The 20,665-nt window shown below is 42.3% G+C and overlaps 1 protein-coding gene across 3 annotated transcripts in view; it reads right to left on the bottom strand.

Annotated features, from left to right (window-relative positions):
• The window catches only part of MBNL2 (muscleblind like splicing regulator 2), a 161,513-nt gene that overhangs the window by 104,354 nt on the left and 36,494 nt on the right, over positions 1–20,665 (bottom strand). For all 3 annotated transcript variants that reach the window (XM_008143990.3, XM_028148944.2, XM_028148947.2), the window contains exon 2: positions 3,499–4,280. In XM_008143990.3, the coding sequence (XP_008142212.1) occupies positions 3,499–3,672 (174 nt within the window). In that variant the 5' untranslated portion in view covers positions 3,673–4,280. The remainder of the gene's footprint in view (positions 1–3,498; positions 4,281–20,665) is intronic.

Here is a 20,665-nt window from a genome sequence, read left to right as displayed (position 1 = left end):
ATTTTGGACACATGAAGTGTTGGATGCTTTAAGAATTGGACACTTTAAGAGTCTTGCCTGTATAGCCAGTCATAAAATCAGTGCCTATACTGTGATACTTTAGTATGAAGGGAAAGAAATGAACATTGCCAGTCCCCACCAAGTCCGGCCCTGTGTTGGGCATCTGGCATGTCTTAGGCCAGTTAGCCTTTGAAGTAATCTCATGAAGAAGGAATTATTATATCAATTTTAAATAGGAGGAAACTGAAGTCAAGGAGGTAAAGTAATGTGTCCCAGCCAGGGTTTCTTGAAGCCCTGGCCTGTCTGACTTCAATGCCCCTGCCCTTTTCTCTATTGCAGGCTGCTTCTACCGGCCAACACTGTCTTTTTAACATTTAAATGAAATCAAATGAAATAGCTTAATCATTATCAGCATCATCACTCTTTTTTTAGCTACTTTTTTTTTGAGTGAGTGTTTTATTTACCAGTCTCTGTCGTAAGGACTTGCAATCCTTACAACCACCTTGCAAAGTGAACACGCCTGCACCGTGCTGGACACTATGCACACTTCAGTCAGTTTCACAGGTGATTATCCTCTTTTACTGATGAGACAACAAAGATAAGAAGTGATACATGACACACCCAAGGCTGGGAAGTAGTTGAGCAGGCATTTAGATCCTGGTCCTACTCCTGTGCCTGTGGGCTCTTTTCACATTCTTTATAGTTTGACAACTTAAAAAATATATAACACACACTCAAATTAAATAAGCTGAAAATTTATAATTCTAAAAGGGAACTGATGACTTGAGGCAATATGTAGTTATGCGTCAACACTGGAAAATGGTTCTATTAGACACTTCTGAAAATGATTTTTTTAAATGATCCAATGTATTATTTGTTTTATTTATTTATTTTTAAATCTTTATTGTTGAAAGTATTACAGATGTCCCCTTTTTTTCCCCATTGATCCCTTCTAGCCCAGCCCCTCCCCCCACCCCAGGCCTTCGCACTATTGTCTGTGTCCATTAGTTATGCGTATATGCATACAAGTTCTTTGGTTGATCTCTCCCCTCCTACCAACCCACCTCTGTCTTCTCTCTGAGATTTAACAGTCTGTTCCATGCTTCTGTGTCTCTGGATCTATTTTGTTCAACAGTTTATTTTGTTCATCAGATTCCACATATAAGTGAGATCATGTGATACTTGTCTTTCTCTGACTGACTTATTTCACTTAAGGTAATACTCTCCAGATCCCTCCATGCTGTCTCAAAGGGTAAAGTTCCTTTTCATTTGAACAGTGCTCAACATTCTCATGGCTTGGTTTATGTTTTTACAGTAAACATAACTGTTCTTGATTATTTCCTCCATGGGTTGGAATCCTTAAACAATTAGGGCCCTGGAGAATCCATAGTGAGGTAATGAATTGTAAAGATCTATTGTCTTGTTGATAGTCAAGAAACATGTACCTTAATAGGTCAGAAATTTTTCACTAATTAGTTTTAAAAAATCAAAAGTTTTAAGAAACTAGCTAAAATGTTGGTTTAATAGTTAATATTGGAGAATGCTTGGATTAACAAAATGAAGGAATTAGGGATAACCTGGAAAATGAATTTCTTTTTTAAAAAATGTATTTTTACTGACTTCAGAGAGGAAGGGAAAGGGAGAGAGAGAGAGAGAGAGAGAGAGAGAGAGAGAGAGAGAGAGAGAGAAACATAAATGATGAGAGAGAATCATTGATTGGCTGCCTCCTGCATGCCCCCCACTGGGGGCTGAGCCCACAACCTGGGCATGTGCCCTGACCGGGAATCGAAGTGTGACCTCCTGGCTGACCTCTGAACCATGCTGGCTGGGTTGGAAAATGAATTTCTCGTTGCTGACCTGTTTTGGTATGTGGAAGTTCTTGTTATCTAGTTTTTAATCTACACTGCCTTTTATAGTGACTGCTTCTACTGGTGATGATCACAGAAGCAAATGCATATTTAGTTTTCTTTTTTTTTACTATAAAAGCAAAATAAAAACTAATGTAAGAATTGCTTATACTGTTATAGTTTATATGAATTATAATTTGTCCATCTATTCATTTATGTGTAGACAAAATGATTCATAATTTTAAAGTCCAATCTAATATTTTTAATGATTAAAAATGAATAAAATAGGGGTAGTTAGTGAGGTAAATAGTATATCTATTTTTAAAATTTTTAACCCTTAAAAGACTTCTTTTGAGCTATCAATGTAGTCTTCTGTTTTTAGTATATAGATAAATTTTCCCTTTAATGCATACTTAGATATAAGATTTAAAATCTTATGTTTTAATTTTGACTTACAAGTTTTATAAAACACTTTTTTTACATTAAGATGAAAATTTCCCCAAATAACTTATCCAGTCTCTTCAAACCCAAGAATAGGCTAAGATCACTATTTTGTAAACTCATACACAGTAATTTCCCAAGTCATTTATCAAGAGCATGAATCAACATTTTTTAACTGCTTGGTAAGCTTATTTAAATAAATTTGTGCAGAGATATAGACATTAAGCTCTTTTTTAGCTATAGATCTTACTTCTTCCCATTGTAAATAAGATCTGATAATGTTAGGTCTGTCATAGACAATCTAGGTTTCATAGAATCTACAATTTTAGGGCAAAATAAACCTCTAAGAATTATGGGCTAAGTCTCCCTATTTCCTTCTATTAGATTTATTATTATTATTCTCCCATTTCTTTAAGTCCAAACTCTACCCAACTCAGTATACAACTCAGGTGCACAGCCTCCAAAAACATTTCTTGAAAAAATCAGCTGGAAGCCAGCTCTCTCCTCTGTAGACCCCCACAGAAGTTGTGTCTCTATTCTCCCCTTAAGGCATGTGCCCCTGTCTGTCTTGAGTTACAGTTGTTTGCTGATGTGCTTGCTGCATTTTTCCTACCAGTGAACTCATCAAGGAAGCCATCTTGAATCACATTAGTTTCCTCTGTGATGTGTTATGTGTTAACTTTCACTTAGTAGGTTCTCAAGTAGTATTGAGGGTGTACTCAACAATTTGTTAGGCATGTCAAATAGTCAAAGAGAATGAAAATCATATTCAGAAGTATTTTAGGAAGTCCTTGGTCAAGAAAGAAAGCCACAGGAGTAGAAAATTCTTCAAGAGGTGAGTCAGATAACTGGCACACATTAGTGACACATTCAATTTCTTCACCTGTATCTAACCTCCAGAAGATCAAACATTAATAAAATATTTATCTTTAGTTATCACAAGCCAGACTTTGATTTAAAACTCTTGGGTACATCAATGCTATGCCACACCAAAAATACAGCATCATGTATTTTTAAGTTAAACATGGATCTGTAAAAAATTTATATATGCCTGATATGAAAAAAATGAATGAAAATCTCCCAAATAGTCACCACAAATAACAAAACAGGATCTAAAAACAATTGTTCAACTTCTGTAAAAGTACAATGAAAAACATTTCATTTGAAAGTCCAATGTGGCATTGCTATGACATTCAATGCACTATCTTACCTTTAGGGAATCAAAGCAGGCGATTACTCTTCCATTTTCAACCTGGCAACTTTTGGGAGGGTGAGCAAATTTGCACTCCTCGTCGGAGCGTGAGCAGGTTCCTCGCTGGAACTGTCTGCAGACTTCTAATGTCAGCCATTTAGTGTCTCTGACTGGGGCAACATTCAAAGCCATGGCAATCAAGTAATTTGGATTCTGTTCGTTTCTGTTAAGTGATTAAATCAACCCAAAGTTCCAATGATGCAAAACTATTGTTGTGAAAAACCCCACATGTAAGTCTGAAGGTTAAGTGATAAATTGCTTAATGAAGTCCAATCCAAGGAATAGAGTGAGAAGAGAACGTATTGGCAAGCAGTCACTCATCAATCAATGTGCCCCACCTGAAGACTGCAGGCCGAAATAAAAGCATGCTCAGTGTCATCTCTGGCTGTCAGTGTCCGAATCTCCTGATGGTTTTGCAGACACACTGTTTTTAATAAGGAACTTCAATATCACAGCACTCCTTGGGAGAATATATTTAGTTCTGATGCTCGCAGCTATCGATGGTGCTGGAGAAGAAGCCACTTAGATGTTCAGATCTTAGCAGGATTTCTGTTCCCTCCCACCTTTATAAACTCTGAAAACAAGTAGTTGGTAAAGTCAGACAACTGAGGTATCTTCATCCACTTGTAAGGTCGACGTAACGTGTATTGGACAGGAAAACAAGACTTGAAAACACAGGAGCTCCCTGGCTGCAGTTTCCAGCCGAAGTGACTTCCCACAGGCACTTTTAAATCATGAACCTGAAAAACACCAATAAAATATCAACTTTCACCCAAACTCAAGGGAATCAACACGTGAACAAACTCTTTAGCTCTTATCTAGAATTTGCAAAAATGCAACTGAGCGCTTTGAGCTTATGCTCAACTGCAACAGTATTGCAGAAACGATCCAGGCAGCAGTCCAAAAGTTAGGAATGACTCGAAGAGATGAGTGTGGCAGACACAATAATTAGGCATTCTGAAACAATTCAATCTAATGGGCTTAATCGCTAAAACAGTGCAATAGAATTGTGGCTTCCAATTAATTTCACATTTGGGCCATTGATTTTATTATTGAAAATGCTACAAACAACTATCTGGGATGTGTCTCTCCTATATAATAAGGATATTGTCATTTTGGATGAAGTGTGGGCCCCTCCTTTATATCCTTTCTAGTTTATGGAGATTTGAACTTAGAGCTGAATAGGTAGAAGTTTCCTGATATTTATTCTCATATCTCTTATACTTTTCTGTCTACTGTTATTACTTCCTTAAGGTTAGTATCCCCCTCTGTGCTAAGAGCACTTGAGAATAAAGAGTGTTTGTAGTTTTCAATTCTGTATCCTAGTGCCTTAGTTCATGGCTATTAGGTCCTCAAGAAATATTTATTTTGATACCTGGCCAGCATGGCTCAGTGGTGAGCGTTGACCTACAAACCAGGAGGTCATGGTTTGATTCCTGGTCAGGGCACATGTCCAGGTTGCGGGCTCAATCCCCAGTGTGGGATGTGCAGGAGGCAGCTGATCAATGATTCTCTCTCATCATTGATGTTTCTATTTCTCCCTCTCCCTTCCTCTCTGAAATCAATAAAAATATTTAAAAAAATAATTATTGATGATTTAAGTGCTGATTGACTCATTGACTGAAGGCATGCAAGTTAGTTTCAGGTTAGTTCAGTTTAGACTTCAGTGGACTCGAAATCTAAAATGGCTCTGTGAGTGTGGAATCTCAGAGGGAGAGTGGGTGGGTGGGAGGTAATCAACCAAAGACCTTGTATGCATGTATGCATAACCCATAGACACAGACAATAGGGTTCTAAAGGCCTGGGTGGGGGTGGGGGCAGGCTGAAGAGGGTCAATGGGGGAAACAAGGGGATATATGTAATACTTTCAACAGTAAAGAATTATTTAAAAATAAAAATAAAAAGGCTCTGTTCTGTGGAATGCTGGAATTAAACATTTTCAACACAAATATAACTAGTAAATTCAGATTTCTAAAATCAGCCTATTTCATTTCTTTTATTATTTTCAAGGATTGTGAAATTATTAAAACATTAACACTTTAATATTATTGGGGTCAAGCATGAATAAAGGGCTAAATATCAGAAGTTGATCATTTTCATAAATTGTATATGTCACAAGCAACCTTAAATACTTGCCTAGCCTTGATGTTCTTCCAAAAATTGTATAACTAAAAACTTAATGGAGACTAGAAGCATATTATTTGAAATCAGCATGTTCCAAATAAGTTCAGAGAACACTAATTCTTAAGTGATTTGTAAGTGCTCCCTAAAAAAGCAGGCCCCACAATCAGTTAAGTTTAGTTAACTCCAGGTAAACCAACCTGAACAGGCTTCCATGCAATAGGGCTTTTTCCCCCTGGCCTTGAATGAATTTCTAATAGGGAAGAGAAGCAATGGTGTCTCTCAAACTTCTCTGATCATGGAACATTTATTTAGCAGGACATCTCTTGGGATGAGTGGAAAGGGCTACTTCATCCCAAGATTTCTTTTACTTATTAGTAGAAGTGTTTGAATGAGTTTTAATTGGATGTGCACTTAAGGAAATTGGCAACCTTGAAAGCTATGACACATACCTCACTTTAATTGTAAAATATTTGAGGGGACAGGCAGGCTCCTGCTTGTCTGATTGGCAGCATTGTGTTCCCAGCAGCTAACATCAAATAGCTTAACTTAGGGCATTTAAGAAGATGAGTTTAATAACCAAATTTACTCTGGGTCAGGTTTCACAGACCAGCCTGGACCTGCACCCTCATTACCTCAACCCCCACCTCTTACCCCCGTGGAGAACAAAGGATGAGGGGAGCAAGGGAAAAGGAACCCTTTCTACGTGTGTATTCAGTGGAGCTGAGGCACTAATAATAAGGAGATGTAAAATGATGGCTTGGACACCTCTAATTTATATTTGCAAAATATTTATGGAGCCCATGAATCCTATGGACCAAGGTCCAGTGGAGTTACAGGACAACAAAGACACAGGAGACACTCATTCTCAAAGGCAGCAGCATAGTCTCTGCCATGGGTTCCCTTGTAGGAAAAGAAACAGGCAAACATGCTTATGCAGAGATGGCAAACAAATAATCACTCAAAGTAGTTCGTTAATTTTTTTAGTATGTTTTTTTTTTTTAACTGGTTTTATAGAGAGAGGGAGTGAGAGAGATAGAAACATTGATGAGAAAGAAACATCTATCGGCTGTCTCCTACAAGCCCCCACTGGGGATAGAGCCTGCAGCCCAGGCATGTGCCCCGACCGGGAATTGAACAGGGGACGGCGTTCAATCTGCTTGAGTATTCAGCCACACCGGCCTGGCATACTCAAGTATTAAACAATGCCCTCAACCCAGTCCCATGAATGGGGTATACTTTTGCTTAGATAACAAGACATTTTTTTTTTTTTCTGAGACAAATAGTTGACCATTTCTACTTACTGGGAAGATCCAACCAGAATTTAGATGGCCATACTCTATCAAGATGAACTTGCTTTTAAAAGCAGAGGAGCCAAGCTTTCTGATGGCCGGAGTCCTGTGTATGTCAAAAATGTTCCAGAAGGAAAGGAAAGGGTGTCATATTGCACCTAAATACCGTATATTGCTATCTTAACCTCCCGTAAATCCACTCTTTCTCCCAGATTGATCTCTGTTTCTAGCCTAAAGGCGATAGAGCTACTTTTATCAGAGATAACACCTCTCTCGGGCCGTCACAACCTCCATCTTCTGGAGTGGGTATAGGAAGGCAGCTGTGGGAATGAGGAAGAGAGAGCAGGTCTGAATTAGGTTAGAGGAGGCCACTAAAGGAGATGCGCACTGATGGGTAAGGATGGAGACCAACTTTTAACATAGCCACCAAAGGACACGATTAAACTATATTAACACATAAACCAAAATACATGTTGGATCTACCAGACTGCAAGTTCCTGGGAGGAAGGCTGACGTGTCAGGGTTATACTCTCTAAAATAGAAGCCACTGGGCACGTGTGGCCATTGAGCACATTAAATGTGACCAAGTGCCACAGAGGAACTAAATTTAAACATTTTATGTATTCTTAATTATTGTAAATTTAACTTAAAACTGATCCTCAATGTAGTTATTGGAAAAGTTTTAAGTGTTCTTGGACTGACTTGAGTACATGCATCTACTTTTCAGTTGCACATTTTATGAAGTCTAAATACAGATCAACTATTTCCAATCAAAATTCAGTATCCAAGTTGAGATGTGTATAAAATCAATGTGTATTTTAAAATACACAGTAATTTCAACAACTCAGTGTGAAACAAAAAGGACGTGAAAACATCTAATTAATATTATTTAATAGTTATTACATGGTGAACTGGTAATATTTTAACAAATTGCAATAAATATTATTATTAAAATTAAACTCACTTGCTTCTTTTTTAGTGCCTGAAAATTCAGAATTATCTATGTAGCTCACATTATATTTCTCTTGATGGCACTGTCTTAGGGGCTTTTGCATTTCTTCTATCAGCCAACATGGAATTCTCTGGATTGGTGGAAAGTACCCCATCCTAACAGCCAGCATTTCTAGCCCTCCTTTTGCCAAGGATCCTTCATATGACCTTGGGTAAGTCAATTTCTCTGAGATCCAGTTTCTTCATCTGTAAAATGTTTATAATAGTTCCTGTCTACATTACAAGGTTGCTGCCATGAAGGACAGATTATAGAGGAAACATAAAAGACTTTGTAAACAGTAAAGTGCTACCCAAATGCAAGGTGATGAAAGGAGGAGTTGCTCTATAAATATTTATTGAATAAATCCACTTCCAGGCTTCCTCCCTCGGCAGGAGTTCTGTGTCAATGACCAGGTGGATCAGCTCCAGCCATAGACTCTAAAAGCAGGACAGTGCCTCAGAGATCAAAGAGCTGACTGCGAGGTCCACTCGGGAGCATCCCTCATTTCTCAGACCATCTTATTTTGCAGCCAAAAGGAACCCACAGAGAAGTTTCTCCAAGTACAAAACCCACAGTGTTACTACAAAGGCCTGAAGCCTGCTTTCTTTCTCCAGCTTCTACTAACCCAGAAATGAATGAAATATGTTTACGGCCCAAGAAATCACTCTGGGTGTGATGGATAGCCTGAATACACAGGTAGCATTGACCGAGAGCCTTCTTAGTTTGAATACATTCCTCAGTGCCCGGCATGAGTGGAGAAGAACAGGCAGCATTTTCTAGTTCCTCTGCCCAGAGAAATGTATAAATACAGATACATTTCTAATTCTCACAAAGTTCTCAAATATGCCAGCACTGGCCCTGATTACATGCAAGGCACCGTCTATCTTTCCTAGAAGTTTCTGGAATGCGCTGGGAAGCAGGGTCTCCTGCTCACATGATTTTCTACTTTTTTTCTTTCGTTTTCTCACTTCGTTTTGACATGTGCTTCAGTGTTACTGCCAACATCCCAGTCAATCCCACTCCCACTGGCTCCTTCCAGTGTGGAAGCTAGGCAGAATTTTGAAGTGGTTGTTCCCAGTTGTTTCTCTGGCCTTGTTTCTGTGTTGGCATTCCCTTTCCTCGTCCTCTCCGGGCACTCAGCAACCTCCTGCTGTCTCCCCCTCCTGCCTTTCTAAGCCCCTCAGAGGAGGAGAAGGTCTTTCCCTTGAAGGATCAGCTGAGTCACCAGGCTGCCCAGACCTTACCAACCTGCACCCTGAAGTGATGCTTCTGCCTGACTCCCTTCATGTTCTTTTGATGATCACCCTATGGGCCATCTTTCCACACTGTCTGATAATTATTTTTTTAATATATTTTTATTGATTTCAGAGAGGAAGGGAGAGGGAGAGAGAGAGACAGAAACATCATTGATGACAGAGAATCATTGATCAACTGCCTCCTGCATGCCCCACTGGGGATCAACCCCACAACCCAGGCATGTGCCCTGGACAGGGAATCAAACCATGACCTCCTGGTTCATAGATCAATACTCAACCACTGAGCCATGCCGGCTGGGCTGTCTGGTAATTATTTTTAAGTAGATATCATTATTCTCTAATTCATAAGAACTGTAAATACTGATTTTCAAATCTCCAGAGTTCAGTTTAGTGACTGGTATGTAGAATATGCTCAACAAATGTTTGTCATATGAACTCCTGATCCTCCTCCAATGAACATTTGCATTTTCATACGGACCAGAGTCTAATTTAAAGGAATAAGGCTTCAAATAGGGGATTTCAGTATTATCCTGTAGGAAAATTCCAGCTGGTGCGACTGGCTTTTACCCTGTTGCTGCCAAGTAGGTTGGGGGTAAGGAGCTTTCCCAGGGATAAATTATTTGAACTTCAAAACCCAGAATCCTCAGCCCAGCGATTCTCAAACAGCAGCAGCAGCCACCCCTGGAGCCTGTTAGAAGTGCAGGTTCTCAGGTTCCTGCTCAGAGGTCCTGAGTCAGAACCCGGAGGTGGGGCCCCGCAATCTGTTTTAACAAGCTCTGCAGGGTGTGCCTCTGAAGCAAGCGCAAGTCTGAGAACCACTGGAGTAAGCATTTCTTCCCGCCCTCCTGTGGGCCAGGCATCCTGCTGGCTGCTCGGGGAACAAAGATGTCTGTCCCGAGTTAATCACAGGGTCTTGGGTTCACTGATTCTCACAGAAACAATTACAGGAAGGCAGGCTGGGGGCTTCCCCCCCATGGCTATGTTTCTAATCAATAAAAACAAACAAAACACAGCTAGACTAAACAGAAAACACCTGAGAGATGTGTCCCAGATAAGACCTCATTCTATGAGAATGAAAAACCAGGCCGACTCACGGCCTGCAGACTTTGTTCAGGCGGTTGGTGGGGGTGCATGGGGCTTTGTTTATAGGACTTTGTTAGGGGGCCTGTGTTAGGGGGCCTGGTGGTCCCTGCTGACCAGCTGCTGCGTTTCCAGGACCTTTTGCTAGAAGTCTTTACAGAAGGGCTGCTTTGTAGCACCCACACTCCCAGAAAGCACCAGCTAGAACAAATACCAAGGTTCGCTGTGGGGCTCATCTTCAAAGCAAAGGCAAGGCTGAAGTTCAAGGATAAAGAAACAAGGCTCTTGTTGTGTTTCCTGAAATGCCAAAGGCCTCGCCATTCAACTTCACAAAATAATCAATCCCAAGCTATTTTTAGGGTCTTTACTTACACGACACTTCATTTTTCAAAAATATATTAAAAAACTGGCCTAGGTGTTAGATTTTCAGACATCTGTGACATTTGACTGTAGAAAGGAATTTTGCTGCTCGCGTTCTTTCGCAGCCGCTCCGTGATGCAGCCTGGAGAGCTTGGAAAGCAGGGCCTTTCATTCTGCAACCGAGGAGGCCACCTCCCTTCAATCTACACCTCGCAGACAAGCCCGGGCTGTGGGCCCCAGGTGTCCTTGCCTTGCCAACGCTTTGTAGCTAGTTTGTACATTTCTGAGGGGGGAAACATCAATCATGTCCGATCTTGAGACTGAGATTGTTCAACATTTAAGACTGCCTCAAGGAAAATAGTTCTGCAGCACACGGCTCCTCCGGTTCACTCCCGGGCATCTATGGTATTTTAGCTGTCTGCCAGACAGCGGCCTCCTAGGAGCTGATTAAAGGGTCCTTGCAAAACAAACTGACTTCTGAGTCAGACAGTCAAGGACTCATTATCCATTAAGTAACTTATGAGATGCCTTTAATTTTATTTTGCATAAATCGAATTAAAATGAAGAAGCTATGTCTCCTTGGGTTTCCTACTTCTAATTTTGAGAATTGTTGTGTTTCCTATGTTTGATTTAAAAATTCTTAAAATATGCTTCTCTAAAAAGGATTTTTTCCCCTTTCCTGTGAGTGGTTTCATGTTTGAGCATCCCACCTCTATTTCTGGAGCTTATATGAAAATAGCTCTCAACGTGCTCTTTCCCTTGATCAATGAACGACTGGGCCGCATCCTGCGCCTATCAGATGCAGACGCCTGGGCTGGAGAGGGACCCGGAGGAGCCGCGGCTAGAGTACGCACTGGGCTGAGAGCCACTTGACCTCCAAGAGTGGGTGTAATCCTGCCCTGTAATCACAGCCACTGAGCAGAGGTTCCTCACGGGGTCTTATCCCCGGGAAGCCCAATGGACCAATAAAAGTGCAGAAATGAGAAAGGTCCCCCTTGCGAAAGAAATAAAGAACCTAACTGACTTTTCGAAGAATGAGAGTGAAGGGAGCAGCAAAACTGATTGTCTTTAAAAAGATTTTTCTGCCTAAACACCTTTAGGGGGGGGTTCTTTTTTAATTTATTGAATGTAAATGTGATGTAAATGTAAAATGTAATGTAATGTGAATGTAAATGTAAAATGGGTTTCTTTTTTAATTTATTGAATGTAAATGTAATGGTGCTTTTAAACTTCTGCAGGGTTGAGGGGTAAGAACCAGTTTTTCTGCCCTGATTCTAGTCATTCCTCTCCCCTGAATAGCTGTGTAATGTCACGTAAGCTCTCTCAGCTTGTTTCCCTGTTTGAAATTGAGGGGATTAAAAAATACCTAAGCCATAAATATACGCACTGCAACCAAAATACATTTGGTCATATGAGCACTCTCTGTATGGTATCTAAGTCTTATCAGCCTTATATAAGGCATCCTTACATCTATGTGCATGAACACACACACATACACACAGCAGGTGGAAATAACATCTACTCACTGAAAGTATACATTCCTATAAAGTGAATCAAGTGTACGTGAAAGAAAGTAGAAGTGCTTCCTAGACTATTAGACAAACCTTTGATATTTGCTCTTGTAAGACTATTTGCAAATCTACATTCATCCAAAGCCAGGAAAGAACCAGTAGAGTATGATATCTCTACTCTGCGTGGCACCTGACCATACTTTCAAATGCATTTCCATAGGCGAAATTAACCCAGATACCCAAGGTCACCTGGTGAGTCAGAGAAGCCAATGTTTATGACAACAGTAATAAACAGAGGAATTCCCAACTAAACTTTTCCCCTTGTATCTTGTAACTTAAAGCACAAGTGAAAAATTCATAAAATCAGGGCTCATGTGAACACATGACATTTTCCAGTCCACTTTCATGGCGGTTTCCAGGAATGGGCAGAGAAAGAAATCCCATCTTCGGTTAGAAGAGGAGAAATTTCTAAATGTACTCCTGAAACTACAACCAGATATAATCTATTCAACACATATTTGTATTCAAATTATGTTTCCCCCTGCATCTGTGTTTTCTATGCAAACATTTATAATGCAGTTAGGAGCCGCTCTTATTAGCATCAAAGCAATCGTATTAGTTGCCATTTAAGACTGACAGCACTTACCGGTTTCCTGGATGCCCAGGGCCCAGGGGCTGCAGCCGGAGAGAACGGGTATCGAGCTGCAGGCTGCAGTCTAGCCCTGAATTCCCAGAGAAGTCTTTGTCAGAACCTCCACTTCCTTCTCTGACTGCAGGCTCTGGTGAACAGGCATGCTTTGCCACTGACCTTTTCCCTTTTCTTTCTCTTCCATTACCACCAGTGGAATAGCTACTTCATCTGCCTGTACACCAACAATGCTAATACCCTCTTTTTGGACAAGATTTTTGTAATGTAACTTCTATGACCATGAAATGAAAATACCAAATAATGTAAACATGTACACATTTTTAAAAAATTCAATATATTGCCATAACTGAACTATAACTATGATATCAAAGGAAGTAACTTTTTATAAAATAAACTAGTGGCCTGGTGCATGAAATTTGTTCACATTAATAGGGAATTAATTAGAGGAAATATTTTAATATTGTTATTTGCCCTTTCTCTATAATAGAAGTGTCAGAGATGAAAGAAAATTAGTAAAATGTATATGAAAATCTTCCTCCTGTCAGAGTCTGGGGCGCACCAAGGGACCCAGAGTCAAGTCCCCACCCACCTGTGCACGCCTCAAAATCGTGTGAGACCCAGACCCGGCCAGCCCCACCCACATTGGGCTAGATCCAGACCCAGCTGGCTCTACCACTGCCAAGCCCCACCGGGGGGGGGGGGGTGAGGGGGGGGGTGAGGGTGCAGCCTCAGGTCCTCTGTCAAGCACCGCTGGGTGGGGGTGTGCAGCTTCAGGGTCCCCAGTGCATGGCCTGAGGTCCCCCCACCCAGCGCTAGGGCAGGGGGCATGGCCTGAGGCCCCCCAGCCTGGCACCGGGGCAGGGAGCGCAGCCTCAAGTCCCCTGGCCCGGGATGGAGGGCATGGCCTGAGGTATCCCAGCCCAGCGCCGAGGCGGGGTATGCAGCCTGAGGTCCCTGGCCCCGGCCCGGCGCCACGCAGCCTCAGGTCCCTGCTGATCACTCATTATGGGAACCCCGCCTCCACTGTGGGTGCAGCCATCTTGTATTATGGGAAACCCACCTCCACTCTGGGCACAGCCATCTTGTGATGGCATGAAGGTTAATTTGCATATTACCTCTTTATTATATGGGATAATGTGCATTTTAGAATTTTAATATTCAGTATTAAAGTATATCACGAGACAGAATGAAGTGGTTAGACACTCACACCTACATATATGTAGCTTATTTGGAATAGGACAGACACAAATGCATAGGTATGATAAGTGATGTGGCTTTTCAAAATGCCAAACAATTTATGTTAAGGTTCCTAACAAGATAAAGAATAATGTTGCCTCAATTTATACAGTTTTGGCATTCTTGAAAAAAATGAGTTATATTAAGATTGTCCAAAAATGCAAAATAAATTTTAAAACCACTTGGTGCATATATATAAAACAGAGTTAAGATCTTGACCCAGATCACTATGAACAGGATTTTTATCTATGTGCATGTCTATCAGAACATGCAAAAGTCATGAGATACAACCTGGTTCCTAACTCTGAGGAAGTCATATCCATTGCAAGATATCAGAATCGTAACTCCTGCCTGTCACATTCCAGAGACGCCCCCTAGTCATTGGGACAATGAGGGGAAATGCTCCTTTGAATTTCCAAAGTTCTCTTTAGGGGGTGATATTGTCCCCATTGATAATAATGCTGTAGGGTCTTAGGCTACCTAAGTATGACTTAAGTAGATGGGTATAAAATATGAGGATCACTAGTACGGTAGATGTTGGGGAGCACCAGAGAGACATAGATAAGACCCCACCTGGAGAAAGCTCTCTTTGGTGGCCCCAGCAGGGGTTCACTAGAATCAGAAGAACTCACAGGTGGTGAAATCGGTCAGCAAGTATAGCAATGGTCCAGGCAATAAAGAATAATCTGGGCTGAAAATTATATTGCAGTGGTGGGAAGGAGAAGGCAATTCAGATCATGGCTGGGATAAATTCATTAAAAATGAATAATCTTTGCGGACTGGGAATGTGGAGAGCAGGGAAAAGATTAGTCAAAGAAGACTTCAAAATTTGGACCCTGTGCAGGCAGAAAGATACTGATGCTCTGCCCGGGAGAAAGGATGCCAGCAAGTAGAAGCCCATTAGAAATGGGGACATAGAGGTTGTGGCCATGGATACACAGCTAAAACCACAGAACGGCTAAAGTGAGTGTGAGAGAAAGAGAGACATATTAAGATTTTATATCTATATCTACATTGATGTATGTATCTAGGAGAACAAAGAGAAAGCCTTGAACAGGGCCAAGGACAGTTCATTCAGTTACTTAGAGCTGACAGAAAAGAGAGGAGCAATCGAAACCACAGGAAGATAATGAGAGACAAAAGATCCTCTGAGTATTGCAATGTTAAGGGTGCCAGGAGAGAAGTTTAGAGTTCCAAGATGGAGGGACTAGCCAAAAAAGCCCATTGCCACAGACCAGTGACATGTAGATGATTGACAATTGGTAGTGGCTAGAGGTCATAACCAGGTCACACTGTTGGCCTTCCCAGGGGGGGGAGGAGGGTGTGGAGAGCATCGGGAGCTCTAGGGGGTATTTGGTGCTGCTCGAACACCAAGCAGCAACAAGGACAGTTCTGAACTCCTCGTGTTTTGTGGTCAGATGGGCACTGATGACCTGTGCATTCCTGGAGAGTGACCCTCTGGACCTTGAGGCCTGCTCACAGAGTTGGAAGGATGCGCTGTGTGAAGCACCCAGGAGAGTAGGGGAGTGCTTGCTTCTCCCACCACTTCCTGCCTTCCCTTTCTTTTCTGAATGGAAGGAGAGAAACACAGCAGAAGCTTGGGGAAATGGCAGGATGGCAGGGGGAGCGGGGTGGGCTCAGAGAGCTGGAATTGACCAGTCGAGGCATCCAAAGGAATGGGCAGGACAAGACTCCTGACTTCCTTTCTCCTTGTTCACTCGGCCTTTGCAAGAAATAAAATGCCATTTTCAGATATGGGGCCGAGAGAAGGTGGGAAGTGAGGGAGGCAGCCCGATTTCCAGCTGAGAGCAGGACATGGGATGGGACAGCTTTTGACTAGTGGCCCCTACTGTCTCAGTCAGGTAGAGGTTCCACCTGCTGAGATAGGCACAGGGAGTCTGGGGACGTACAGAGAGCTCCTGAAGTTGAGGATGGCCCCTCTTGTCAGTCGAATAAGAGCCTGAGAGAGAAAGCCAGGGAATGTCAAGTGGCCCAGGAGGCACAACCTCAATGAAATTTCATGATCTCGTTCTGAAATGAGCAACTACAGTTTCCTTGCTTTCTCCTTGTACCCTTCTCGAGCTGAGAACAGGGGCAGAGGAAAAAATGCTGCCAATTTCAAAGGTCAAGGCCTTAGGGATGAGACAATTTAAAACAAGAGAGGCCTGAGTTATAACAAGAGTACAGGCAACGGAGATTGGAGGTGAGGAGGTGAGGGAAAGCGCTCTTCTCTCCTTGTGGAAATGGTATCTGTTATCATATAATTGCTTCTAAGTGTATCATAAAGTACCTTAATGTGTGCATGTGGCAGGTGTAGCATGATCTCAGAAGTGGGCATGGCTAGTATCCCCGACCAAGAGGGACTGGGTCAGTCGTGGACTCAGCGTGTAATAATCACATGTGCTTTTCAAATGAGTGAAGAGCCAGCGGCTTCCCTTGGATTAGAATGAGCAGCTGCATCGAAGGTGCCATAGGAAGTGCACACATCTCAGTGAGAGGGAAAGGCTGGCGCTGGAGGAAGCGCGTATGTAGAGCTGTCTGATAGATTCCTGGGATGACAGACAAACCCGGGGTTAGCATCTCTAATGGCAAGAGAAGCCCCAGTGCTTGCTTAGAACAAACATTTAGTGAGAACCCTGGGCATAATGTTTTTGAGGTGAAAGGTAATAAAGATGAGAGCGATCAGAGTTTCTGCCAGGTGGCCAGTGTTAATTAGAGGAGGAGGCAGCCAGCATCTCTGCGGATGGTGAATGTGGAGCAGAGAGGGAAGGGCAAGAACACAAATCCACCCGGCTGCTGGCTCACCATTCTTCCCTCCAGTCTTATGGCTTTAAACCCAACAGACAGTGACGATTCCCAAGTTGGAATCCTTTTTCCTTCTCTGTCACCTCTTCTCCCTCCATCTCTCTCTTTGATGGCCTACATCTGATCCATTCGGAAATTCCATTGGCTCTACCTTTCTAATAGATCCAGAGCCAATGGAATTTAAACTGCTGCCACCTGAATTTAAACCACCATTATCTCACCTGGGTTCATTCAATAACCCCCTAAACCCATCTCTCCTGCTTCGGCCCTTGCCCCCTGCAGTCCTGTCTCACCACATTATACTGAGAGATCCTTTGGAGATGTAGTCGATCATATCACTTCCTGCCCAGGTACTTCCAATGGCTCCCAACTCCTGAGCGTGAAAACGAAGAGCCTTAGCATCGCTCATACTGGCCTCCATCATTAGCCCCATACCTTCCCCACCTCCTTTCTCCTGTTCACTCCCCTTCAGGCATCCTTGCCTTGGGCTGGTTCTTGAGCAGCCACAAAGGTGCTTGCCTCAGGGCTTTGACCTTACTGTTCTCTCTGCTAAGAATGTGCCTCTCCCAGATAGTCACAGGCTCAGAGGACAGTCCAGGGGGAGGCCTTTCCTGATGCAATATTGCATCAGTCCTACCTCCTCACTCTGGCTCCCCCACCCCCCACCCCGCTTTATTTCCCTACAAATTCCTTGTTATTTGACACTCACATATTTATTCATCTTATCATTTTCACCTCCAAAGGTAATATAATATCTGCGATGGCAGGGTCTGTATTCCTGACACCCAATGCAACACCAAAACTTTAGTTTAGGACATAGTAAGCATGCAATAAATATTTGCTGAGTGATGAATGGATGAATGAACAAATAAATGAATGAATATACTACACAGCTCATAGTTTCTGCCTGAATTTATGATTTGCTTTGTTCCATCTTCAAGATGTGATTTGAACTATTTCTCAACCATTGTTATTTTGCTATTATTTCAGTACTCGGGGACTTGACTTCTTAGATTTAGAATAGAGGGGATGCAACAATTTCTAAGGCCATTTTAGCCCTTCAATGTCTGTGATTGTACAGTGATTGGCAAGGCTGACTTAAGAAGAAAATGTATTTTTAGGAACTCTTCTGGAAATCTTATCAGCTCGGCTGGGTTTGGCCTAGATTTGTGAGCAGGCCTTTTGAGTTGTGGGATCAAACAGGAGCATCTGTTTGGGGGTGAAGGGGGTCTTTGTGTTCCTGTTCCAGAGTCTAGAACTGAAGGGACATCCAGGTGGGGTGGAGAGGTGATGGGGTTCTGCACTCAGCATCCAGGAAGAGCAGGCGTTGGATACCTAAGTCCCAGGCTGTGACAAGGACCCAGATCTAGGGTCTTGGTACTCGGAGCATTAATTCATCTTCTTGACATTTTCTCTGCTACTAGAACAGCACACAGCATGCTGCTGTGCACCGAGAGCTCACCAACACCCCCTAAGCCCGTCTTCGTGATGAGGTGGTGGGAGTGACTGTGGTTTCAGTCTCAAACTTTCTAAATGCATGCCAGCAATCCTGGCTCCCGAAGGATGTCAGCAGCACAGCTCGCTGAGAGTGGATGTGAGCATTGTCCTTCATAAGCCTGGGATCCAAGAGGGCCCATCCCTGGCCCTGGTATTCTCTAGCAATGGAAGGCCCAGTTTTTGAGCCACACAGACTTTCAACACAGCTTACCTCGTGGGATTAACATTTCTGAGAGAGAGAGAGAGAGAGAGAGAGAGAGAGAGAGAGAGAGAGAGAGAAAGAGAGAGAGAACAGGTCTTCTGCCTGTCCCTGGAGGCAGTGGCTATAGCTAGGTACCTTCTTAAGGTTTGTAATCCAGCTGATGACTACATCCCAGAGAGGTTCTGCTGGGGAGAACCTCACCCCACTCGCTATGCAGAACACATTATGCTGGCATGGAACCAGATATGAGGCATGTGGATTGGATATTCCAAGGGTTCAGAAGACCCCAGAAGGATACAGAATGCTGCTTGTTTGTTTGAACACAGTAGGAAAGACACCAACAGGGTCAGACATGTAGGCGGTTGTATTTCATTAATACTTAACATAAAAAGTTCCCTGTAGGGCACCATTAGATTTCAGCAGAAAAGTAGAACCCAGGACTTCAGTATCGGGGAGAGATCAATCGATTAAATCAGGATATTTATTTTGTTGTCATTTCAATCACCCTAGAAATTTTTAAAAAATCAATTTCCTGCCACACTTTTATAATCGCCATTGACAAAGAACGACTCAAACCCCAAGTAGAAAGCAGGCTACTGAAATGAGTGTGAGTCAACAATTCCTCTTATCTTTCAGGAAATTGAGTTAACTGCTAGAATCGAAATCAACAAGTATTTATTGCACTTAAAACCCGAAGCTCTAAGTAATAAAAAAGGATGAACCTGGCAAGAAAGTGTATATTCTATCAAAACGTAAGACACTGATACCCAGGATATTAGTAGCATGAGTGCTAATTGCTGAACGCAGGTAGCATCCTTGCTCGACTTATTAAGTCAAGCTCCCCCTCCCATTCCTTCCTCATGCCCAGCACAGCTTCTTTTGTTGCCTCTCTGCCCAGACAGGGCTCTCCTCAGAGGCTAATCACCACTCGGCTCTGCTTCCCTGCTGCCACCAGTTGTCATTATTTCTAGGCAACATTACCCTGAGCTGTGTCACCATGGCAACAGTGGGTCACCACTTGGAGGAGTGCAACAGGGAAACTGGGGGAAAGGGAAAGGAACAGTCACGGTCTGAACCACTCCTGGTCACAAGCAACTTCTGAGGTGGCTTCTTCCCATTTTATGGAAGGGGAAACTGAGGCACAGACCAAAATGTGAAACCTGACAACCACACCCCACACCTGGGGCTGTGCTCCCTTTGAAAGGAACATTTCAACAAGTGTCCAGGGTGAGGCAAACAAACAAGCAAGCAGATACACAACGGAGAGGGTGGGGGATTTGGAATGATGTAGATGGACCAAGAAATCTTTAGACATCTACTTTAATGTACTAAATGCTGCTCTCTTAACTACTTTTTGCATATTTTTCAACTCTACAACTCTTCCTTAAATGTAAGTAGTTTTGCTTTCCCAGCTCCATTGACCTGTGAACTTCACTCAGTTCCTTAATTCTCCCCTCCCAACTGCATTTCTGTCAAAAACATATCCATTTTCCTTTAAGTGTTTTGTAAGAGGCATACTGCTGACTCGGAAAATTAATAACCTGGCATAACCTGCGATACCACCCTCACAACAGGCTCTCAAGTTACTTGTTCATTATTTTCCAAAATGATTTTATCACCTGCGTTCCCATGTGCATACTTCAATTGCTCTTGTAATGCTGCTATTCCTCAAACTGGTCTGACCTCCTTCTCTCAGAGAACCAATAGCTTTGAATCAAATCAAATCTGACAAGATCAAATGAGAGAGGAAAAAAGGTAGAGTCTGAACAATACCTTCTCTGGTATGCAGATCATCCCAGGGCTACCTACTTAGACACTTTGCATGTTCCAGTAACACCCCCCCACCCCCATTTTTGTCATTAACACTTTGTTTGAAAAAGCAACTTGACCATGTGGTAACTCTTTTACATCTACAACATTATTTTGCTAATGTAGTTGCTTTTTAACTAGGGATGGAATGCAAAATAATTTTTGTTATTACAATGACACTCTATGTACAGTTGTCAATGAAGTTTTGCTTATTGAGATGGGTCTTCTTGGTAATCATCAAGGACTTTCTTAGGATTGAACAAAGGTGTGCATTTTAATGAGAAATGGATGGCTTACTTAAACCCACATTGGGCAG

Source organism: Eptesicus fuscus, chromosome 8, assembly GCF_027574615.1.
Source record: "Eptesicus fuscus isolate TK198812 chromosome 8, DD_ASM_mEF_20220401, whole genome shotgun sequence".
NCBI classification, from domain to species: domain Eukaryota; kingdom Metazoa; phylum Chordata; class Mammalia; order Chiroptera; family Vespertilionidae; genus Eptesicus; species Eptesicus fuscus.
The sequence above is the reverse complement of the archived record's forward strand: the minus strand, read 5'-3'. Positions and strand labels throughout refer to the sequence as shown.